The sequence below is a fragment of the Lissotriton helveticus genome, chromosome 2_1 (genome assembly GCF_964261635.1).
Source record: "Lissotriton helveticus chromosome 2_1, aLisHel1.1, whole genome shotgun sequence".
Classification (NCBI taxonomy): Eukaryota; Metazoa; Chordata; class Amphibia; order Caudata; family Salamandridae; genus Lissotriton; species Lissotriton helveticus.
Window position 1 is genome coordinate 1,989,559,610 of NC_136059.1, and position 22,127 is coordinate 1,989,581,736.

Genomic DNA, 22,127 nt, shown 5'->3' on the forward strand with positions numbered 1-22,127 from the left:
GTGTATTGTTGTGGTTGGGTACAGGCTTGTGCCCCACGCACGTGAATTGTTGAAGGTGTTATTGTGTTTTGTAAAACCTTGATTTAAATATAAATTTTGAGGACCTCTGCCCGGCTGGGCATGTCTTCTATAATATAGAACTGACTGAGTCTATATTTATTTTCAATTATTTGTCTCGCTGCCAGGGACCATTGTTGTTTCCATATAACTAAGCTCCCCGAGGTCCCTCGCTGATACTAATTGGGGTCCCCTTGTTGTTTAAAAATAGATACTGCGTTGACCTGTAGCCATGATGCTCGGAGATATCGACCGCAGGGGGTCGCAAACCGTGTCCTCGGCAGTGGGAGCAGAGCCAATATGGAGGGGCTCAGCAGCAGCCAAGGAAGTGCTCTGCCCGTCTGTCTAGGCCCACAAGTGATGTAGGCGTCGGCGGTGTCTTATGTCCCTGCCACAGGGTGTTCAGCCGGTGCCTGCCAGCGCCTTGGGCCTTCCCCACTTCCCCCTTGGGTCGGCAATGCGAATGTCTCCGGCTCCCGGTCCCGCCGCCTCCAGGCCCCAGGCCTCGGGCCCCGGCGCGGCTCCTAAGGCTCTGCCTACTAGTGCGCTCCTCCGGCTGCAGCCTCTGTCGGCAGAGTTCCCGGACCACCTCGTCCCCTCCACTGTCGTCGCAGCCGCCAAGCGCCCTCCGCTGTCGGCCCGGCCTACCGGCAGTAGCGCTAGGCCCACAAGCCGGGGGATCGATTTCCGCACACTAGGCCGCCCGGCACAACCCCCGGCTCGGAGCAGCGCGCACTCACCGGGTTCACAACGTGGGTTGCTGCTTCGCTGCTCACTGCGGGCAGATCCTTTCCGCCCCCTGGGTCGCCAGGCCTTTGTCAATGCAGGGGGGGTCACCGCACCAGAACGGGCCTCAGGGCCAGGCCTCAAAGCCGGGGGCCCGGGTAGCGCGGCAATCCAGCAGAGGCGACCCCGGTGTACCGTCGCTCCCCGCGATGGCGGGCAACCTCCCGGTGATCGCCGCAGCCCAGCGGCGTCCCTTGGTCCGTCTCGTACCGGGGTTCAGCCTCTTCAGCAGGCTAGAGGCGCAATCGCCGCCTCCGGCAGCCGCTCACTGCTTCCCACAAAATGGCGGGTCAGGTTTCCGCCGGGGAGGAAAGTCCGCTCAGGGTCGCCACAGGACACCGGCAGCCACCGGGGACAGCCGGAACAGGCCCCAGGGGTCTCGGGCCACCAGCGCTTACTTTCTGGGGGCTGCTGTGAGGGGTACAAGCAGTTTAGAGGTCAGGACGGGGGAATCAAGCCGGGAGCCGCCATCTTGGCCACGCCCCCACAAATACATTTTAACTGGTGCATTGTAAGGTTTAACTCAAAGCAATTGATTGTCCAGATCATGAGAAGTAATGCATCACATTTAGGAACTACATATTCCCATGCATAACAAGCAAACTTTTTTTTTAACTTAAGTTAGCATTTTCATAATGACATAAGCAATGCACTGAGAACAAGTAGATGCCAGCACCGGTATTCGTATATGATAAATCAGTCCACATTCTTTACATGTACAGTCAAGCATATTTAGTATATGTACAATATATGCATTTCTTACTTAGCCCTTTTCAAGCGTCCTCCCGCTAGTCCCTTCTCACATTACATCTGTAATATCCTCTCTCTCCCACATTCCGTCAATGAATGCTATCTGAGTGCCACACCTCGTGTAGTATATAGGTGCCATGTGGGATGCAGTTACCGCACCACTCTAACCTACTCCTGTCGGGACTAAACCATGCTCTTGGTGGGTGGGGGGGGGTCTTGTTGCTGTTCAGTCAGGAAGGCTCAGAAGGGGCCCCATGTATCCTTAAGTCTCGATATGGGTGGGATTGTATTGGCAAACTTTGGAGAGTACTAGCAGACTTGGGCCTCCCGCCCTACTTGTTAGCCATCCTTTCTAAGCTCCATGACAATAATTTCGCCCAGGTGAGCTGTGGCATGCATGGCGAACTCACAGACCAATTTCCTGTCAAAAAAGGAGTTCGCCAAGGGTGTGTACTGGCGCCAACGCTATTCAGCCTCTACATAAATGGCCTTGTGGAACACCTGAATGGTGTAGAAAATAATGATGCCCCTAAACTAGCCACAGGTAGAGTGCCCGCTCTGATGTTCGCAGACGACACTCTATTGTTGTCTAGAACATCATCGGGCATTCAAAGAATACTTGATGGGTTTGTGGAATTTTGCGACCTTCGGGGGCTGGAAATCAACCTAAGTAAAACTAAATTTATGATTTTTAACCCTCCGAAGCGTGTACGCCCTAATCCTGTTTTACACGGCACTCCCCTTGAAAGGGTCAAAACATTTATTTATTTGGGTGTCACGTTAACTGAGAACTTTGGTTGGAATATGCAGATCGCTAAATCCACACTCAAGTTATCCCAGTTAGCGGGGGGCATAGGTAAGGTTTCCAGGGCATCTGCTTACAGGCCGGCATCTCCAGCCCTAGAGATATACTGCCGGCAGGCTAGACCGGCAGTGACCTATGGGGCCGAACTTTGGGGGCATAAGCAGATCACGAGTCTCAAAAGGGTGGAGCACTCTTTTGTTAGAAACTTAGTTGGGTTACCACCTATCACGCCTTTGATCCCTCTCAGATTTGACCATGGCATGTCGCCAATAGAGGAGGTCACTACTGCTAGACCTATAATGTACTGGAAGAGGTTATGGTCAGCTCCGGAATTGGATGCATATAGAATGGAACTTTCAGAGATTTTGCCTCTTCTAAAGAACAAAAAGATCCCCTGGCTCCAGCATATTTGTGCTGTTAGTGCCCGTTAAGGTTTTCCTGAACAGTGGGAAACTCCTGAGATCTTTTGCTTGGGGATATCCAGGAAAGAACTTCTCTCTCAGATACATACGATAAATTATCAATTATTGATGAGCTCTGCACCACTGGGTAAGCTGACATCTGAATTCCTCTTAGTCAAACTAGAATCCAAATTCAAGGAATTTATGGACTTAATTGAACCCCCAGCTGCCCGAAAGCTTTATATACAGTTAAGACATGGCACCCTTCCAGTTAGGTCCTTTACATCTAAATGGTCAAACCCTAATAGTGAAGTTTGCCCAGCTTGCAGCCACAAAACCGAGAACGTAACCCACGTACTGTTTTTCTGCCCTGCTTATTCTGCAATCAGAAAACGTTGGCTAATACCCATCTGTAAGAACTTGGGACTTTTGCACTCTATACAGGCATGTAGGATAATGATGTATGATACCCATCCACCCATTGTGTTCGCAGTCTCCCGTTATTTATTTAATATGTGGTGTAGGAGATTTACCTTTTTAACCTGATTGTTGTATATACAATTTTGCCCAAATGCCTTGCTTTATGATAACTCTTAGTTTTAATTCTTTTTTTAAAGATTTTATGAATATTTATTGTTTTATTGTCTGTGCTGATGTATTATCATGTGCACTTTTTATGGTCTTTTGATCGAAATAAAAGTTATCAAGCAAATATTGGCATAGAGTTCGCTTTTCGTGGAGCAGGATGCCAAACTTTGGAGCCAATTCTTTTCCGTGGGTGTACGCTTACTGTCCCAGTGTTTAGCGCCTTCTCTTTTAGCCAACACTAAACAAATAGCAACAAACCTGCGAATTTTCTGTGGAAATTGCACAACATATTCTTAGAGGGAAATCTCTGGCAGGGGTTCCATCAGTATCTTTATCATACTACTTATTGTCTTGTGTATACCAGTCCAGAAAGTATTTATGCCTGGGCATGTACAGGCAAGGTGTGCATAATCTGCATATGGGGAGTTGCACCGCTGACACCAGTGCGACCTAGCGGGATCTATTCTGTCCATTTTGGCCGGGGGCAGATAAACATCCTGCATAAGAATTTAAAATGAATCAGATTATGACAACTATTAAGGGAAAACGATTTCGTAACTGCACAACAGGCCGACCACTGCTCATCTGTTATTGGGTTTTCCAGGTCTCTTGTATCTTGTCATCTTTAACCGGAGTGATGTTGGCACACGCTCTGTAGAGCGGACATGAGATGGACTCCCTTACTACAGTTTATCACTATAGGGAGTGGGGGAGGAAGCAGGTTCTAACGGATATTCCGGGAACTTGGCCCTCAATGCGGAGCATAGTCTCAGGACAATTCTGTCCATGAATGTGATGTCAGGGAACAGGGCCTGGTCATCTTGGTCAAAAACATGGCCTTCAGGGTTGAGGTCACCCATTTTAATGATGTTAAATTTAGTACAGGTCTTTTGCACTAGATTTTCGCTGGTAATGGGTAACCATTTGGGGTTAGGGAGTGGTATGGCAGAGGAGTATAATGACTGCGCATTCATCCTGCGTCCCAGTTTGATCCAGGTCTAGCTAGTCGTTGAGACCGGCTGAATGTCTTTGGGGTCTCTGGGGATACCCAGGGGCAGAACTGAGACTAAAGTGTCCTGAAGTACAAAATCGGATTCAGGATGCAGGAATGGTATCCTGGCGTCTGGGTGGTACCATATTTGTGCAAAGCTACATTGCGCAGCCAAATAATACTGTTGCAGTTCAGAGACTCCGTATCCTCCTCTATTGCAGGAAGTGTCATAATTTGCCAGCGCACTCTGGGTTTTCTGTTGCCCATCACCAACTTGATTAAGTAAGAGCGAAGAGTACCGAAAAAACGGTTTGGGATCGGTATGTACTGATATAGATATAAAAATTTCGGAAGCACATTAATTTTTATGAGGGCCACCCATCCGGCCATGGAGAGTGGGAGTTTAAGCCATGTATTTATTTGCGTTTCCAATTTGGAGATCGTCTCCCCATAGTTACGACGGATAATCTGATCTGTCTCAAGGTGAATATGAATGCCCAGATATCTCACTGAGTCTGATCCCCACTCCAAAGGAAACTCGAGGTCCCATTCGGAGGTGCTAGCTGTAAGGGGGAAAATCACAGATTTGTACCAATTTATTCCCAATCCAGAAAAAGTACTGAATCGGAATATTTCTCGAATAAGGGGATCTAAATTTACCCGAGGTTCGCGAACATATAATATTGTGTCATCCGCGTATAGCGAAACTAGCAGTGGGCCAGTGGTAAACTGTAAACCTTTGTGTAAGTGCTTCTCCTGAAAATGTCTGATCAAGGGGTCCATTGCCAAGATAAATAGCAAGGGCGATCGTGGACAGCCCTGCCTTGTGCCGTGCGATAAGGAGAAAAGAGCCGATAGGGTACCGTTCAACCGGAGCCTAGCAGTGGGTTGTCTGTATAGCAGGGCCGTAGTGGTAATGAACCCAGTGGGCATCCCCATTTGTTGCATTACAGACAAGAAAAAAGGCCATTCTACGGAATCTGTATCCAGTAGTATCGCTGCAGCGGGGGTTTCTGGGTTTATTCTGTGAAGGGTGTTAAATAATGTACGGAGATTGAGGGCTGTGGAGCGATGAGGCACAAAACCTGATTGAGCCGGGGAAATGATAGATTCCATCAGTAAGGAGAGACTGCAGGCTAGAGCCTTGGCGAGTATCTTATAGTCGAGGTTTAAAAGTGACAAAGGTCGGTATGAGCCGCACAATCGGGGATCCTTTCGAGGCTTAGGAAGCAGTATTATAACTGCTTCACCGAGAGTGGGAGTAATACCTGCCTCTCCAGCGCTTCGGCATACACCCCCAATAACCGAGAGATCAGTAGATCCTTGTAGTATCTGCCCGTGAAACCATCTAGGCCGGGGGTAGTAGAGGAGTTGAGGGCCGTGATGGCTTCATCTATACTGTCCTCTGATATGGGAACCGCCAAGAAATCTTTCATGAATCGTTCAAGATACACCAATGCGACCTCAGACAGGTAGGTCTCCTGGTCTGTCTGGTCCTGCCCCAGTCTCGTGGTGTATAAGGTTTTAAACTAAGAAAGCAATTTCCTCTGGATATCAAGCGGGTCAGTGATTTGCTGTCCCGAGGCCGTTTGTAGCTCGGTAATGTATGTTTTTATGTAAGGGGGCCTGATCATCCGAGCTAATACCCTCCCGGGGCGGTCTCCTTCCCCACACACCTTAGCGTTATGGTATTTCCCCATAAAGAGGATTTCCCTCTCCGCTGTGTCTCTGTACTCCATGAGCAAAGCTGCCCGCTGTTTGTCTGTTTCCGGGTCTAACGTCAGCGCCTGTCTAGTATCTAGTGTGCTAAGCTCTGCTTCCAGGCAGGCTAGAGTACCGTGCAAATCCCGCAGCACTCCGGCGCTCTTGGATATGCATACACCTCTCATGTAGGCCTTAAAGCCCTCGCACAACATTGCCTCGGAGTCAACTGATCCTGTGTTTATGGTGAAATATTCCTCAATTGCCTCCTGGAGTTCCTGTCTAAATAGCTCGTCCTCTAACGCACGACTGGGAAAACGCCATTGTCTCTCGAATCCCTCGGGACGGGGGATCCTCAGGGATAATAGATCTGGGGAGTGATCAGAATAGGTCCTGGGGAGTGTCTTAAGCCCATGAAACCAATGGGAAAACTCAGGGGTCGCGAGCCAGTAGTTGATCCTTGTCCATGTGTTATGGGGGCTGACATAATGTGTGTATGTAGTGTTGCTAGGATCTCGTAAACAGCCCAGGTCTAACAATGAGAACTGGTCGCACAGGGACTCCAAGGCCTTACGTGCTCGAGGCTTGGGGTCCGGGGCGGTCGAGGTGCTGTTCACATTTCGATTGAAGGCAATGTTAAAATCTCCCCCTAGCACCAGAGGCATGGGACCCAACTGCATCAGTTTAGAAAGTAAGGAATAATAAAAATCAAGGGAATCTACATTGAGGCCATAGGCACATATCAATGCTACCCTGTGCCCCATAAGTGTACCCACAGTGATCACAAACCTGCCCCGTCATCATACGCTACAGAGTGGCACTTAAAAGGGATACGCTTGTGTATGAGGATGGCCGTACCCCTGGCGTAATTACTGTAATTCGCAAACTACCTATTTGATCTCCATCTCGCAGCAAAACGGGAGGGATAGTTAGTGGGAAGATGAGTGTCCTGTAAAAAGGCTATGTCGACCCTGTGCCTGAGTAAATAATGGACTACCTGTCTCCGTTTGCAAGTGTTATTCAAGCCCTGGACATTCCATGTAGCAAAGGTTACGCTTGAGGGGCCAGAATTTAAACCTAACTGTGCCATAGCAATGCGGGTGGGGTCTTGTGAACAATAAACGTGCGTACCTGCAAAGCGCTTCTATGTACATGTCTACATTAGCCTCAGTGCAAAGCAACAAGAACCAATACCCTCCCACCAGCCCAAACCCAGCCTTCCCGCCCATCCGGAGAGGCAATACCAATTTCAACAAACTAACACATAGTACCAATAGTAATCTCAGCATCGTGAAAAGCAAACTTTTTGTGTACATTCTGTCCCAACAATATCTATTATAAGGTGAACACCAAATAGGGGGCCATCACGCTCCCACGGCCAAGTGGCATATGTAGCATACTGTATTCTGTGAACCATTTCCCAATGCAAACAATAGTATCTCAAATGCCCAGCCTATATTGGCAGAAAGGCAAATCCAGACTGTCAGCCATGCCCGGAACTTGAGAACACTTCCATGCTTGCGTCCGAGCCACTGTGTGGGGGGAAAGCTTGTCTTTTTCCAAGGATTGTTTGTTGTTAACTTTAGAAGTATGGCAAAACTCCTGCACCGCTGTAGGATTCTCAAAGACACGGGCCCGTCCGTTGACTTCCACCCAGCCATACTTCAGTCCAAGGTTCTTGAGTGTTGCTTTGACTCCAGTGTACTTCCTCCTAGGATTCTGAACCATAGCAGTAAAGTCCGAGTACAGAGACACTTTAGAGCCCTGCCATATTGTTTTGCCGCGTTCACGTGCCAGTTTCAATGCAGTGTCCCTGTCTCTGTAGTTCATTGCTCGGGCGATAACGGGTCGAGGCGGGCATCCCATGTTGGGTCTAGGGCCAAGCAGTCTTTGGGCGCGCTCTACCACAAAACCCGGAGTAAAAGCTTCTCTCCCAAACAGGTCTGTCAGTATTGTCTCTACTATAGTGTCCATACGACCAGCAGCTGTAGACTCCGGCACACCCAAAAGGTGAACGTTGTTGCACCGGCTGTGCGCTTCCAAATCTTTGTTCTTGACTGCGACCTCCTTAAGAATACGTTCCATACGATCAAGCCTCTTCAAGGAGTGTGTGTACAACAAGGGGAAAGAAACAAGGAGAGCATAAGGGGGGTTCTCCCTAAGTGCAAGGATTGGCGAAATCACCACTTACAATTGGGAGTGGAAGGTCCTCTGTAGGCTCCCCCGGTGACCTACTGCATCAATAACCTGTTACTGCCTTAACGTGCACTTACCTAGGAACGGCCTGGTACCCCTTTGTTCTTCTTCAAGGAGTGTGCCATCCCATCCTCCAGATCCGATGTGCGGGATTCAACTACATCAAGGCGCCTGTCATGCACAGTGATCTTGGAACCCAGTTCTGCCGTGTGTTTGTCTAATGTGTTGAAGCGGACATCCAGAGCTTTGAATCCCGCCCTCATTTCCTGCAGCAGTGGGCCCAGCTGCGTGGCGTTGTCCTCTGAAATGGAGGATGACTGTCCACCCTTCCCCCATATCGCTGGAGGGGTCAGTGGCGGTCTCGGTGACTTTTTCAAATGGAAGTAAGCGCTGCTTGGGGTCCTTGTGGCCCATGCCGCAGCAGTGTGGGAGAGCACGTGAAGGATCTGGGTGTGCTGGCCCCTGGTCGTGATACTGTAGTATTGCTATAGGCAGGGCACTGGTGGATCCGGCTACCGCCTGGGGAACCTGTCTGGAACTGCGTAGCAGCTGGTCTGGAGTGCGGGTCCTGGCCACACGCAGCGGATGTTGCACGGCCGGGTAGAGGCGGGAGCTAGCTCAGTTTGGGCCTGAAAGGAGAGGCTGCACAGTGGAGGATTGAGGCCTCCTCAGGGTGTGTTTTTGCCATATGCAGAACTCTCTGCTCTGCCCACTGCAGTGTCCTGTGTAATGGAGTGCATCAGGCCCCCCCTGATGGATTCCAGATGGGGGGTGTGTGTGGGGGGCAGAGGTGATGAGTTACGGGCCAAGATCCTTGCCCAGTGTAGGAAATCAAGGCCGTGGATGAGACCTGTACAAGGGAACGCGTGCAGGCCCTGTCCCTGCTCGCGCCGACTCGCACTGCTATGGGGGCACCTAGCACTTGCCCCGCAGGTGGCCAAACAGACCACCCGCACCGGGAGGGGCACACCAAGCTGAAGCTCGGTTCTGTAGCAGCCCAGAGCATGACCCGCGACTAACCGCTCTACCACGCTCATGAGTCCATGCCACTCGTTTACTCCGCCTCGACCTCTGTGGTATCAAGAGTAAACAACTAAAGTGCACTCTACAATATTTGAACATTATTTACCGGAGATATATATATTAATTAAAATATAAAGAAAAAAAATGGCTATCCAGGAAATCTACATATTTTTTTAATAGACACTAGATACGGCGTTTAGGACCAGTGGTTATGTATACAACTCCGAATTTGTGGGTACCCATAATATTCTCGCACCCTGGCTTACATTTGGACAGCACAAATGCAGAGAAATACAGTTGCTAATAACAGATGTTGTACTATTTTGTATTACCACGTCATCCGATTAAAAATGGTATCTCGTGTGTAGGCAGGCCTAATGCCTGCAGCGGGAAAAGGCCTAAAACACAACATACACACATCACATTTTTCCATTGAAAACCGACCCTTTGTAAGGCATTGTGTTTAGCTGCGGATTTTGGGTCCTAGTTCAGCCAGCACCTAGGTAAACCTAGCAAACCTGCACATTTTTTAAACACTCTACACCTAGGGGAATCCAGGGCTCGGTGATATTTGTGGATCCACCCAGAGTTTTCTACCCAGAAGCCCTTGCAAACCTCAAACTTTGCCCCAAAAAACATTTTCCTCACATTTAGGGGCTGGAAAGTTCTGGAATCTGCGGGGAGCAACATACTTCCTTCCACCTACCATTCCCCCAAGTCTCCTGATGAAAATTGTACCTCACTTGTGTGGGTAGGGCTGGTGCCTGCAACAGGAAAGGCCCCAAAAGACACTGTGGAGACCTCAAAATTCCTTTCATAAAAATGATTTGATCTGGCAATGGGGTAGCAGTGATTTTTTTGGCCAGGCATCAATGGCCACCTAGGGAAACTGACCAAATCTAGACATTTCTGCAAACTGATAACCAGGGGAGTCCAGGGTGGTGTGCCTCCAATGGGTTCCACAAAGTGTGTTTTTACCCACAAAGCTATGCAAAACTCAAACTTTGCATAATATTTAATTTGATTAGAATTGGCATTTGTAAAGCTTGGCTGTCACTCTGAAAGGAGCATCCTGGCGCTATTTGTATTTGTATATGTATTTGTATTTAAATTTGTAGGGCGCGCAGCTACCCACAAGGGGTCTCCCGGCGCCAGAGAAGCAGTGATTGACGCATCGCAGGTGTTAATGAGAGAAAAGCCAGGTCTTAAGTTCTCTGCGGAATTTCAGCAAAGATGGTTCAAGTTTCAGTGACGCCGGGAGGGAGTTCCAGAGCCTTGGGGCAACGCAGGAAAAGGCGCGCCTGCCCATTCTCATTAGTTTGAAGCGTGGAATTTGGAAATTGCCTAGACCAGATGATCTAAGGTGGCGGGGAGGAAAGTATTGTTGAACCAGGGCCTGGAGGTAGACTGGGGCTGACCCTTGCTTGATTTTGTGCATGAAGCAAAGGGCCTTGAATTTGACGCGATTGGCAATGCGGAGCCAATGAAGGTCGTTAAGAGCAGGGGAGATTGGAGATCTCCATTGGACCTTGCATAAAAGCCGGGCCGCTGAATTCTGAACTAACTGAAGCCTTCTCTGAAGCTCCAGTGTGACTCCGAGGTACAGTACATTGCCGTAGTCCAGGCGGGAGGTGATTAAGGCGTGGACTACTGATCGTCTGGACCCTACTGGTAGCATCCACAGTATTTTCCTACGCCAGCCCAGGATGGAAAAGCACGTGGCGGCCACCTTAACCACTTGGTGTCGCATCGAGAGCGAGTCATCCAGGACAAATCCAAGGTTGCGAACCTGGGTCGCTGGGAGAGGTGGAGGGCCCATTTCTGGAGGCCAGTGCAAAGGGCTCCAGAGATGTTTCTGCTTGCCCAAAATGAGCACCTCTATTTTGTCTCCGTTCAGCTTCAAAAGGTTCGTCTGCATCCATTCGGCCACTCTGCTGAGACCAAGTTTGAGGGCGGATGGGGCATTTGCTGCGGCTGAGGAAAGGGAGAAAAGGATCTGGGTATCATCTGCGTATGAGTAAAGGGATAGCCCAGCATCTTCCACGATGGTAGTTAGGGGTCTTATGTAGATATTGAAGAGCATAGGGCTCAGTGAAGACCCCTGCGGGACGCCATACGCAGATGAACGGACAGAGGAGGAGGAACCGGAAGAGACCACCTGAAAAGTACGTTTATTCAAAAACGAAACCAGCCAGGCAAGGGCAGGGCCGGTCATACCGGCCATTCTCAGGGCTTGCAGAAGAATGGGGTGCGAGACCGTGTCGAATGCGGCGCTTAGGTCTAAAAGAATAAGTGCCGCAGTCTCACCCTGGTCAAGGCGGGCACGTAGGTTCTCAGTTACCCCCAGAAGGGTAGTTTCAGTGGAGTAATGGGGGCGGAATCCAGACTGGGACGGATGTAGAAAACCTATGTTCTCCACATGTGAGGAAAGGTGGATGTTAATATGTCTCTCCAGGATTTTAGAGAACATGGGGAGCAGCGAGATAGGCCAAAAATTAGCGAGTATCTTGGGGTCTGCCCCGGGTTTTTTCAAGAGTGGTACCACCAGCGCTCTTTTCCATTCCTCCGGGACTATAGATTCCCGCTATGCGGATGGTAGTCCAGGTGGACAAGAACAGCATATTTATAAGTGATCAGCAAAGTTTGTCTGAGGATCCAAAGATCCAGGTCTTCAATACTTTTTTAAACTGGGTTTCTGTTTTCATCAGCCTTAAGTGTGTAGGCATAAGGTTTGAGGCTCTGGTTCCCAATGCTGCTATGAATTTTCCTCCTTTGATTTTGCACCTGAAGGTGGGAGCGCCTTTTCCTTGCATTTCTGTGATGTAAACTTCCAGAATCTGCAGGAATCTACAAAATTCCTATCGTCCATCATTCTCCCAATCATCCCAGTAAAAAAACTTCCCCACTTTTGTGACTGGGCCTAGTGCCCATGACAGGAACATATCAAATAAAGGTCAACAAGTGCCCCTTTGAAAAGACTCCCATTGACGTTAGTTTGATTTGTGCATGTCGCAGGCACTAGGCCCAACCACTCAAGTGATTTTTATCAAGGCAAGTGGGGGAACGTAGGGCGGTAGGAATTTTGTGGATTCCTCATTATTCTGAAGAATACATCACAGAAATGCAAGTAAACTGTGCGATTTTATTCAAATTTTGAGTTTTTTGAGGATTTGTGGGTAAGAAAACTTTGTGAGCTGCACGTGAGGCACACCACCTTGTACCCCCCTGGGTGTCTAGTTTTCAGAAATGCCTGTAGGTTTTCCTTGGTGGCCACTAACCCCAGGTCGAAAACTGCAAATATCCCTTTTGTTGATGTTGCCACATAGTGTCTTGGACCCTACTCTTTTTGTGGGTGCTAGGCTCCCCCACACAGGTGAGGTACCATTTTGATCAGGATCGATGTGGGAACTCTGGGTGGCAGGAAATTTGCAGCTCCCTGCTGATTCCCTAACTTTGAGTCACAGAAATATAACAAATGTGTTTTTAGCCTAATTTTGAGGACTGCAAGGGTTTCTGAAACCCTTGTGGGGATCCACGCAAGACACGCGCGCCTGGCAGAAAAGATAAACATCACTGCAAAACCATCTACTACTCAAGTACACACACATACTGGTTGTATTTGGCACTAGGGAGAGTGTAAAGTTCAAAATGTAAATTTAATTAATAAGATTTCATGAAAATGACAATGTAGAAATAACTGTTAATAAGATGACTATGTAATACTGAAACTGCGACTTACAGCTTGTGAGCTGTAAAGTCACGACAAAGCACAAACCGCTTTACAGTCCGTTCTCACATTTTATGCGTCGCACACACAGCCACTCACACTACCAGCCGCAGGCCTAGAGCATTACAACACTTACATCAGCCAACACCGCCATTCAAGGGCCCATCACTTTCATACGCCCACAGAATAGTTGTGAGCATGTGGACATCTCTTCTGTCTGAATATTTCAAAGCAAAAAGTTCATTACTATGCAAGGCACTGTTCTGTCCCTTTCACACTTTTTTTTACACACAAGCTCTTTAGGGTAACCTTTATGGTTAGAGCAGATTGTGCCACGTTCACCAGTGCCCACCTTGAACAGTTCTTTAAATAATTTCACACCTGTATACAATAATTTCACACCTGTATAGAAATTACCCACCTATAAATGGCGATCTTTAATAAATAGCCCTCTGGCAAGTTCCCACACATTGTTTTCACTGACTCCAAAAGTGGAAGGGGAACCAGGGGTCAGTTGAAGAATCTCTCCCAGTGTACACCCTGAAACTGTACATCTATCCAGTGGCACTGTCACACAACACATACATTTTAATATGATAATGTGCTCTCTTGCAGTAAATGTATTGTCTGAAAACCAAATGTCCTTTGATCAGGATCAGAGACTCATCCACAGATTATATCTTTCCCTGGAACCTAGATCGCTGAGAAACAATCTACTAAATGGTCAAGTTCAGTCCAGATCTTGAAGAGACGATCACAATCAAGATGATTTGGTGGCAATGTTGTACCATTATCCACAAAATGCAGCATCAGCTGCAGAAGCAAATACTGGTCTCGCTTCATTTGGCTTTTATTCATTCAGCTTTTATTTCGGCCAAGGCGGCCATAAAAACAAAGCTAAAAATACAATACAAGCAATTCAATAAATAAATGATCAGTCATTGTTAAAACCCATCCAATTGATCTAATTAAAACAGCCTTATAATACATGTTAAACCCATATGTCCGCGGGACTTCCCTTGTTGGACAGAGCAGAAAAATCAGTTTTGTGCTCATTAACTTGGAATACATGAGCCACTCATTTTCACTTTTTATCACTTCGCCACTTTAAATGCCTATTGTGTACTTTTGCATAAAAATAAATAACAAATGCAAAGTTGCCAATGCCAGTCCTATTGGTTTTGCCTATGCTTTTTTTCCTTGCTGCAATGTGCACACTGGACACGTACTAACCACACAGCTTATGCAGAGGATGAGAGTTTTGTAATGAATATTCTACGACAACATTCATATAAATGTATTTAAGCAAAATTACATAACTTAAAAGATACATATTTCTTTGTTTTTCTAGTGGTGGATCGATTGCCCAGTGTAGTGGAGCTATGGCCGGCAGAAGAGGGCGAGGCAATGCTCCCTGCTCAGGTAAGGACATTTTCATTCAGTAATTATACTTTTAGAGGTTAATGAACAAAGGCTGTAAGCACGGAATAGTGCAGAGCCTGTAATATCTCTTTCTAGGTTTCCTATTGTTGTTGATTAGACCGCTGGCCAGCCAAAGACAGCATGTGTGGTTTATCTGCCTACAGGTGACTTAGGCAACATTTACGCATTAGTTTGAGACAGTTTTACCAAGGTCTCCAGTTTTAAGCAGAGTAAGAGGACATGATTTAGAAATGGTTTTTACCTAGTTTTAGACCGTTTTAAAACTTTACTTTCTTACTTTAGATGACCCTAAGACTGTTGGGTAGGATTTGCAGTGGTTTTTGCTTCACTTAAGAAAAACGTAAAACTGTCTTAGAAAAAAGCTTTTCGTAAATTAGGCTTTCTTACCTGGCTAAGACTCTTTTGCTAAGACAGTCTTAAATTTGGAAAACTGCTTAGTAAATAGGACCCACTTTAAAACAATTCTCTCAATATTTTCGCCCTTGAATGCTTGAGTGGACACTTGAAGAGTTTGTAACAGGTAGTGTCATTTCTGTCCCTGTCACAATGATAACATCTCGAACAGTAGAATATATTCATTACCTCCCGTCCCTCCCTCGCCTTCCTTCAACACAAGTGAGGATGTTGATCTGCTGGGTTTGGGGCACTGTATTAAATGTTGGTGTTCTTTATCACTCAGTTGTCCGTCTCTGTTTTCTTCTGCTTGCTATGTCCTCGCTTGTGTTGAAGGAAGGCGAGGGAGGGACGGGAGGTAATGCTTCCATTTCTAACGATAATGGCATTACTCCTAGTCCTACTCCCTCGCCTTGCTTCGAGGACCCTCCCTCCCGGTGCGGTTCAACTGAGTGCTAGCTCGGCTTGTTTACGTACAGGTGGAGGTGGGGGCGGGCAGAGTTTTTATACTGGGGTGGGTCTGGGTGGGAGGCGGGAAGCAGAAGAAAACAGAGACGGACAACTGAGTGATAAAGAACACCAACATTTAATACAGTGCCCCAAACCCAGCAGATCAACATCCTCACTTGTGTTGAAGGAAGGCGAGGGAGTAGGACTAGGAGTAATGCCATTATCGTTAGAAATGGAATCAATAAAATATTGTCCGGTGACAGAGATCATCAGGCCATGAGAGGTTAAAGAGTTTCATAGCTGCACAAGCATCTGTGGCAATAATAAGATCCATGATTGCTTGTTCCTTGTACTTATTGGTACAAGATTGTCATATTTGGTACGGGTAAAAGAATGACAATGTCTGTTGCAAAGACAGAAATTTGCTCTAAGCTGGATACTTGGTCTGTAAATTGTACGTTGTCATCTACTTGTCACCCTGGTGCTAACAATTGTGTAAGCGTATAGTGCACCCCCAGATATTCTCCAGATGCACCATAGTTACTGGACCAATTGTACAAAATGTAAGTTTTTGCAGGTGCGTTTATGGATGATTGTTGGGTAGTTAGTTGTAAAGGTTTGGTGTACACTGATGACATGCCTTCAGTATTTTATCTTGTGGGCAAAGCATGCCATATTATTTCTATTGTCCTTCTGTATAATAAATAATGTGTCGATAAAGTAGCCTCTCATTTATGTCGTGACGGAGAGCAACATTGTTATGGAAACATGCCGTTGTTTGCATAGCAAGTCTTAAGCTAGAATGTGATATGCTTACTATGAGAACACATTGTCTGTGTTGGATATTATTTCCTGTGCAGTTGTCGCATCTGCTCGCTCTGAATCAGTGTTTTCAGATAACTATATTACTTGGCTGATTTCTGATATCTAATGACTAACATGAGCTGCAAAGGCAGATGTTATCTTTGGTGCCCTCCTATTTTGCGCTATAACTTGTAGGGGAGGAAGAACTGTTGACCAACTTCATGTAAACGCCCATCACGCTTGCAGTGTTGCCTCATGCACAGACTGTAACAGGACATTGCACGTGTGCTGTGTCAAAATACTGCTCTTAAATAATAATGTACTTTGACAACAGTTCATACAGATACTTCATACTCCAGTACTGACGATGGAGGTAGTTACCCTTTGCAGAGCAGGCGATCGGCCTATGTAGCATCATGCTAACCGGATAGTGCATGTTCTGCCATATGAGGCGTGCACTGTACCTGCCAACTGCAAAGAACACCAGAGGGCAGACTCTGGTGGTCATACATTAAATCACAACAATATGCACTAATCTATTATAGCCATGCAATTGTTTCAGCTAGTCAGGTTATCCAGGCACGAGGATATAAGATAAACTCGGTACGGAAATTGAAAGCTTCTGACTTGTAAAGGAATGTGACCACAAGATCTCTCCAACATCTGTGGTGTTGAAGGGAATGGCCAAGCTGCAATACAGGGTCTGCTTACATTCTTGTTGTTATGAGGTGTAATACTTTTTTTTTTGTAATGAGGGGATAGCAGTGATCCATTTTGCTTTGAAACATAATGGAAAGGTTATCGTGGTAGTGTTCAGTTTGTACCTTGCTATGAGGCATGAAGATGGAAAGTTTCTGACTTTTTGGTGTCCAATAATATAACAAAATGAGTATTTCATTGTTTAGGTGTTGACTGTTCTTTAAACTTGCCTGTCTCCTGTGAGCAGGAAGACAAATCCACACTACTAGAATGTCTATTACTATATAGGCTTGTATGTGCAAATACCTCTTGTATGTATTTCTTATGGTGCCCTTGGTTCTTGCCGGATAATAACATGATTAGGAGTTCGCTTAAATCTCCGTTGTTGTGTTCAAAACACTTGTCCCAATCTGTTTTTCTAATCAAAGTCAAACTGGTTTGACTGCTCCTTACTGCCTTGCGTTTGTGAGCAGATGTGGTTATTGTATTAGTCCTAATAATTCCTGTGGATTTAAGAATACTTTAAAATTTGAGGCGGTCATAGGAGGATATTTAGTGAATACTTATTGAGATATTCCACAACTCTTTGAATTACTGCACTTGTATGTTTTAGGTTAACAAGTATTTTACTGAGCAAATGTGCAGTCATTAAACCCTTATTGTGCAATCACATTTAATGTTTTGCCCATTCAAGCCTTGTCACATCACTGGCGCGTACACCCACTCCAGCGGTGAATGTTACAGGACCCCATCTCCATTTGGAAAGAGTGCAGAGTTGAGGGTGGAAGCGAGAAGGTGGAAAAGAGAAAACAGAACATAATGTTGCAGCAAGGAAAAGAAAACAATTCCCTCAACTAGCCTGTCTAAGAGCTAGTAAAGTTACACTGACTTGAAACCTTAAAAAATTATGTTCATGTGACAGAGACTCCAAGCACCGGGTCTTGCTGATCTTTACATATTGGACTAGAAGAAACTTAAACCAGCTTGGGTCTGTGTGAACATGAGTCTTATCACCTTTCACCACACAAAATTCGCCTAAGAACTATGAACATGTCTTATCACCTTTCACCACACGAAGTCTGCCTGGAAATCATAGAGAAACGGAAGCTCTTTTTTTAATGAACTTCTAGGTCTCGCTTATATCCGGAAAAAATATTTTATAGTGTTTAAAATTCAGATTTCTCATTTTCCCCGATGCTTAGGCTACAACTTTGCTTTGTAGTGGGCTGCCTTGCTGTATATAGATTTTTACAGCACAAATTTGTTTTGAGTCCGAGCCTCTTGTGGAAATGCGTACCACCTTCTGTATCTCAATTTGGACCTTGGATGGTTTCGAAGAATATCTATTTTGGGAAGTATAGGAGCTGCACCCTGACGTTCTCATCTTCTATGATGGGTGGACTGCCAATGACCTGTATCCTCAATACGCGCAAAGTGTTTTCTAGGTTTCAATATCCCTTTGAAGATGTATTATTTTATGCACATTGTTGGCAAATCTTGCACTGCAAGTTTGGTGTGCAGAGTCTAGTGGTCCTACATTCTGTTCTGTAGAGTATCACAGTGGTCTACGCGGGTAGTTCTTCAACGTGGATATCTGTCAATCTATGTTGATCATCATAGCAGTTGGGTCTGTTAGTAAATCCGTTAATATGGCTTCACATCGGTTAGTGGTGCTACCCATTGATCCCCATTACTCCCAGAAACATGTAGTTGCAGCTTCACACTATGTTGTAAAGGACGAAAGAACTCTTAATTGTATTTAGGAGTTTTTCGCTTGTGTTCCTTTGGAGGCATACTGTAGACTAGAATAGGACTACTCTCCCTCACCCCCCTAGAGTGGTCAGTGGCTGCCCAGCTCCTCTGCAGCACAGTGATGTTCCACAAACCAATATTCATTCCCTGAACCAGTGTTTGTTCCACCAGTTATGATCATGAGCCAAGAATGCCAGACCCAACCTCCTTGTCGACCTATGTTGCTTTGGTCCCATTTGATTTGCTTGTCCTCAGTCATATCTTTTGCCTTGCCAGGCAGTATCACGAGTAATCCCAATATGCACCAGTTCACCTCTGGGACTAGTGATTGTTCGAAGCCTGCCAGGCCTGTATCTTCCCACACCGTGTTCGAGAGAGGGCACTTCTATCTTTGCAGCTGTGACAGCTAGGCAAATGCTGCATATCACCAAAGTGTCAGGCACCATCTTGAGGGAATGCTGGTGAGACTGAGCCTGCAGACCCTTTGAGTTTTCTCTGCCCAAGGAAGAGTCTGCCAGCATAACCTTGCTTGGAGTGTGCCCATAAATTCTGATGTAGGAACCCTTTTCCCCCAAAGGGGACATTTCAGGGACCCCCTTGTCACTTCCAACCTTAGAAACTGAGCTTTGCCAGGCCTCACTTAGTGGCCACACACCGGCAACTGTGTAGCTCCCCCCCCGCCCCCTACTGCTGGTATGTTTTAACATAATCTGCCTTGTGTTATAATGTAAGTTGACCCGTGTGTCGAGGCAACGTTTATGCTAAACAGAAGCCTTCATCAGATTTCTACATTGCTTACTTGTATTTTGCATGACTTTGCAGAGAAGTTTTTTTCTTTAGAAACTCAATAAATCCTTGGGTATGATTGAGAAAGTTGTATAATTTGTATTCGATGCCATTTATAAGATAATTTGTAATTTTTCAGAAACAGCCAACACATGTTTAAAAGAGAATCCTATTTTTCAAGGCTGTAAATAAAACTAAAAATATTTTTCAAGTGTTTCTCACACACAGCTTTTTGTAATTATCCATCTCAAGAGATAGGGAACACAAACACAAAATGTTTAATTAGTCAAACAAACTTCATGATTTCACCTTCATCTACAAAAGAAAGTCCCTTTTCATATTCCTCACACTCTATTATTCTTAATCACATAGTGGGGATTACAGGATCATCTTCTTCACAAGTGAATACCTGACAGTTTATACAATTACTTCATAGTTTCTCAAAATGAGTCCATGATTGCTTTTAAACATTTGAATGAAGGTTTTTTCCCCCTACGTAATGTTGTATCAAACTTTTCCAAAGTGTAATTCCATTTGTCAATTCATCAATCAAATCTCCGTATGTCAGCTAACCTTTTTTAACATACATTAATTACTCATTCATTTTAAATTGCTATGCCAAGCTCCTCACAGTCTGTGACTCCGACATTAAATGACCCTAATTCCTATCACATAATCACCTATTCTTCTAGTCAGTCTTTAGGAAGACTAACATGGGGAATCAGCATTGATATTTTCAATATCATTAGATCATCTTATGCAGTTGTAACATCGACATACATTTACTTGTCTGTCTCTAATGTGGAAAACTATATTATTTATTTTATTTAATTATTTAAAACACTTGTAGAGCGCAACTGTCACCTGACAGGTATCCTGGCGCTGAAAACTCACTCCTAGGATGGAAAGAGACGGGAGGCAATTAGGGCGTTTAGCAGTGACCGGGATTGGGGAAGAGCCAAGTTTTAATTCGCTTTCTGAAAGGCAGAAGTAGTGGAATTTGGCGAATGTCGGCCGGCAAGCTGTTCCAAAGTTTGGCGGCGGCCACTCTGAAGGATCTTCCCCCAGTCCTTACCTTGTTAAATCTGGGTACCAACACAAGGCATGCTGAGCTGGATCGGAGAGTTCTGGTGGGGGTGTACCAGGAAAACATTTTTTGAAGGGATCTAGGGCCCGTTCCGTGTAGTGCCTTGAAGACAAGGCAGAGTGCTTTAAAAGCTATTCGCTGCTTCAGAGGGAGCCAGTATAACTCGGCTAAGGCTGCTGTGGCCGAGGATCTCCTGGTCCATCCAAGGGCCAGTTTAGCTGCAGCCGACTGGACTCTTTGGAGTCTGTCCAGCAGCACAGCTGGGGACTCAAGCAGAAGAGCATTACAATAGTCAAGGTGACTGAGAATAGTGCACCTGACTATTTGTGCTCGGGCCTGGGCGGGCAGTAATGGCATGATTTTTCGTAAGGAACGCAGTAAGGCCGAGCAAGTAGAGACTGTTTTAGTTACCTGCGTTTCCATGCTGAGTTTGTTATTTAGCATAACCCCCAGATTGCGGACACTAGTAACCGGCTGTGGTTTTTCTGGGTGTTCCGGGGGCCAGAATTCTGTGGGAAATAGGCGAGGAATCCGGCTCCCAGAGCAGAACAGGACCTCGGTCTTGGCGGAGTTGAATTGCAAGGAGTTCATGTGCAGCCAGCCGGCTGTGTCATTTAAGCAGTCATGGAACGATTCCAAGGGGGTTGATTCTTCCCCCTCCCAGGAGACGATGAGCTGGGTGTCGTCCGCGTAGTTTACAGTTTTCAATCGGTGGGATTTGATTAAAGTAATCAGTGGTTTTAAATAAATATTAAAAAGGATCGGGCTAATGGACGAGCCCTGGGGTACACCATGAGGTACTGGGGAAAAAACGGATTGAAAAGGGGGGAGGGACACAGCCTGTTTCCTATCGCTCAGATATGAGTGAAACCAGAGCAGGGCGGTGCCATCGACCCCTGCCTCTCTAAGCCTCTTCAGTAGAATCACATGGTTAACCGTATCGAATGCGGCAGACAGGTCCAATAAGATCAAGGCCACTGCGTGGCCCCTGTCTGCACGCATCCGAAGTTCTTCCATGGCTGTAAGCACAGCCGTTTCGGTGCCATGGGCAGGGCGAAAACCGAATTGGAAGTCATCCAGGATGTGATTCCGCTCAAGATATGTCGAGAGACAGGAGCTAACCCAGCGTTCCACCACTTTCGCTGGAAAGGGTAGAAGGGATATAGGTCGAAAATTGGAAAGACTCTCGGGGTTCAAGGAGGGTTTTTTCAGCAGCGGGGTAATGAGTGCTTGCTTCCAGGGGGTGGGGACAAATCCACAGCACAGCGATTGGTTGCAGATCCTGCGGAGGGTATGGAATAGTTCAGTTCCGCACGCTTTCCACGTTTTGGGGGTCAATGGGTCGAGGGGGGATCCTGAAGTGATTCCGTGTGCCAGTCTCTCGAACTCTGCTTCGGGGATGGAGGGGAGAGCCTGTAGGCATTCCCTTGGTAGGTATCCCGAGTTTGGCAGATCAGAGTTGGTAATAGCTGCAGCGGCGGATTTTAGATTATCTTGTAGTGGGGGAGTTGCAAGATTCTGAATGATTGTCTCAATTTTGTTCGTAAAAAATTGAGCGAGATTATCACAGAGGGTCTGTGAAGGGGGAATGGTTTTCTTGGCGCAGTCAGGATGGATAAGGTTATCAAGGATCTGGAAGATGCTTTTGGAGCTATTTGCGGCGTTGACTATGGTGGAGCAATAGTAGG

The 22,127-nt window shown here is 46.3% G+C and overlaps 1 protein-coding gene across 1 annotated transcript in view; it reads left to right on the top strand.

The window, feature by feature from the left end:
- TMEM131L (transmembrane 131 like) overlaps positions 1 to 22,127 on the top strand; it is a 673,742-nt gene that overhangs the window by 49,796 nt on the left and 601,819 nt on the right. Inside the window, exon 2 of the mRNA XM_078676947.1 lies at positions 14,377 to 14,447. Within this exon, the coding sequence (XP_078533073.1) occupies positions 14,377 to 14,447 (71 nt within the window). The remainder of the gene's footprint in view (positions 1 to 14,376; positions 14,448 to 22,127) is intronic.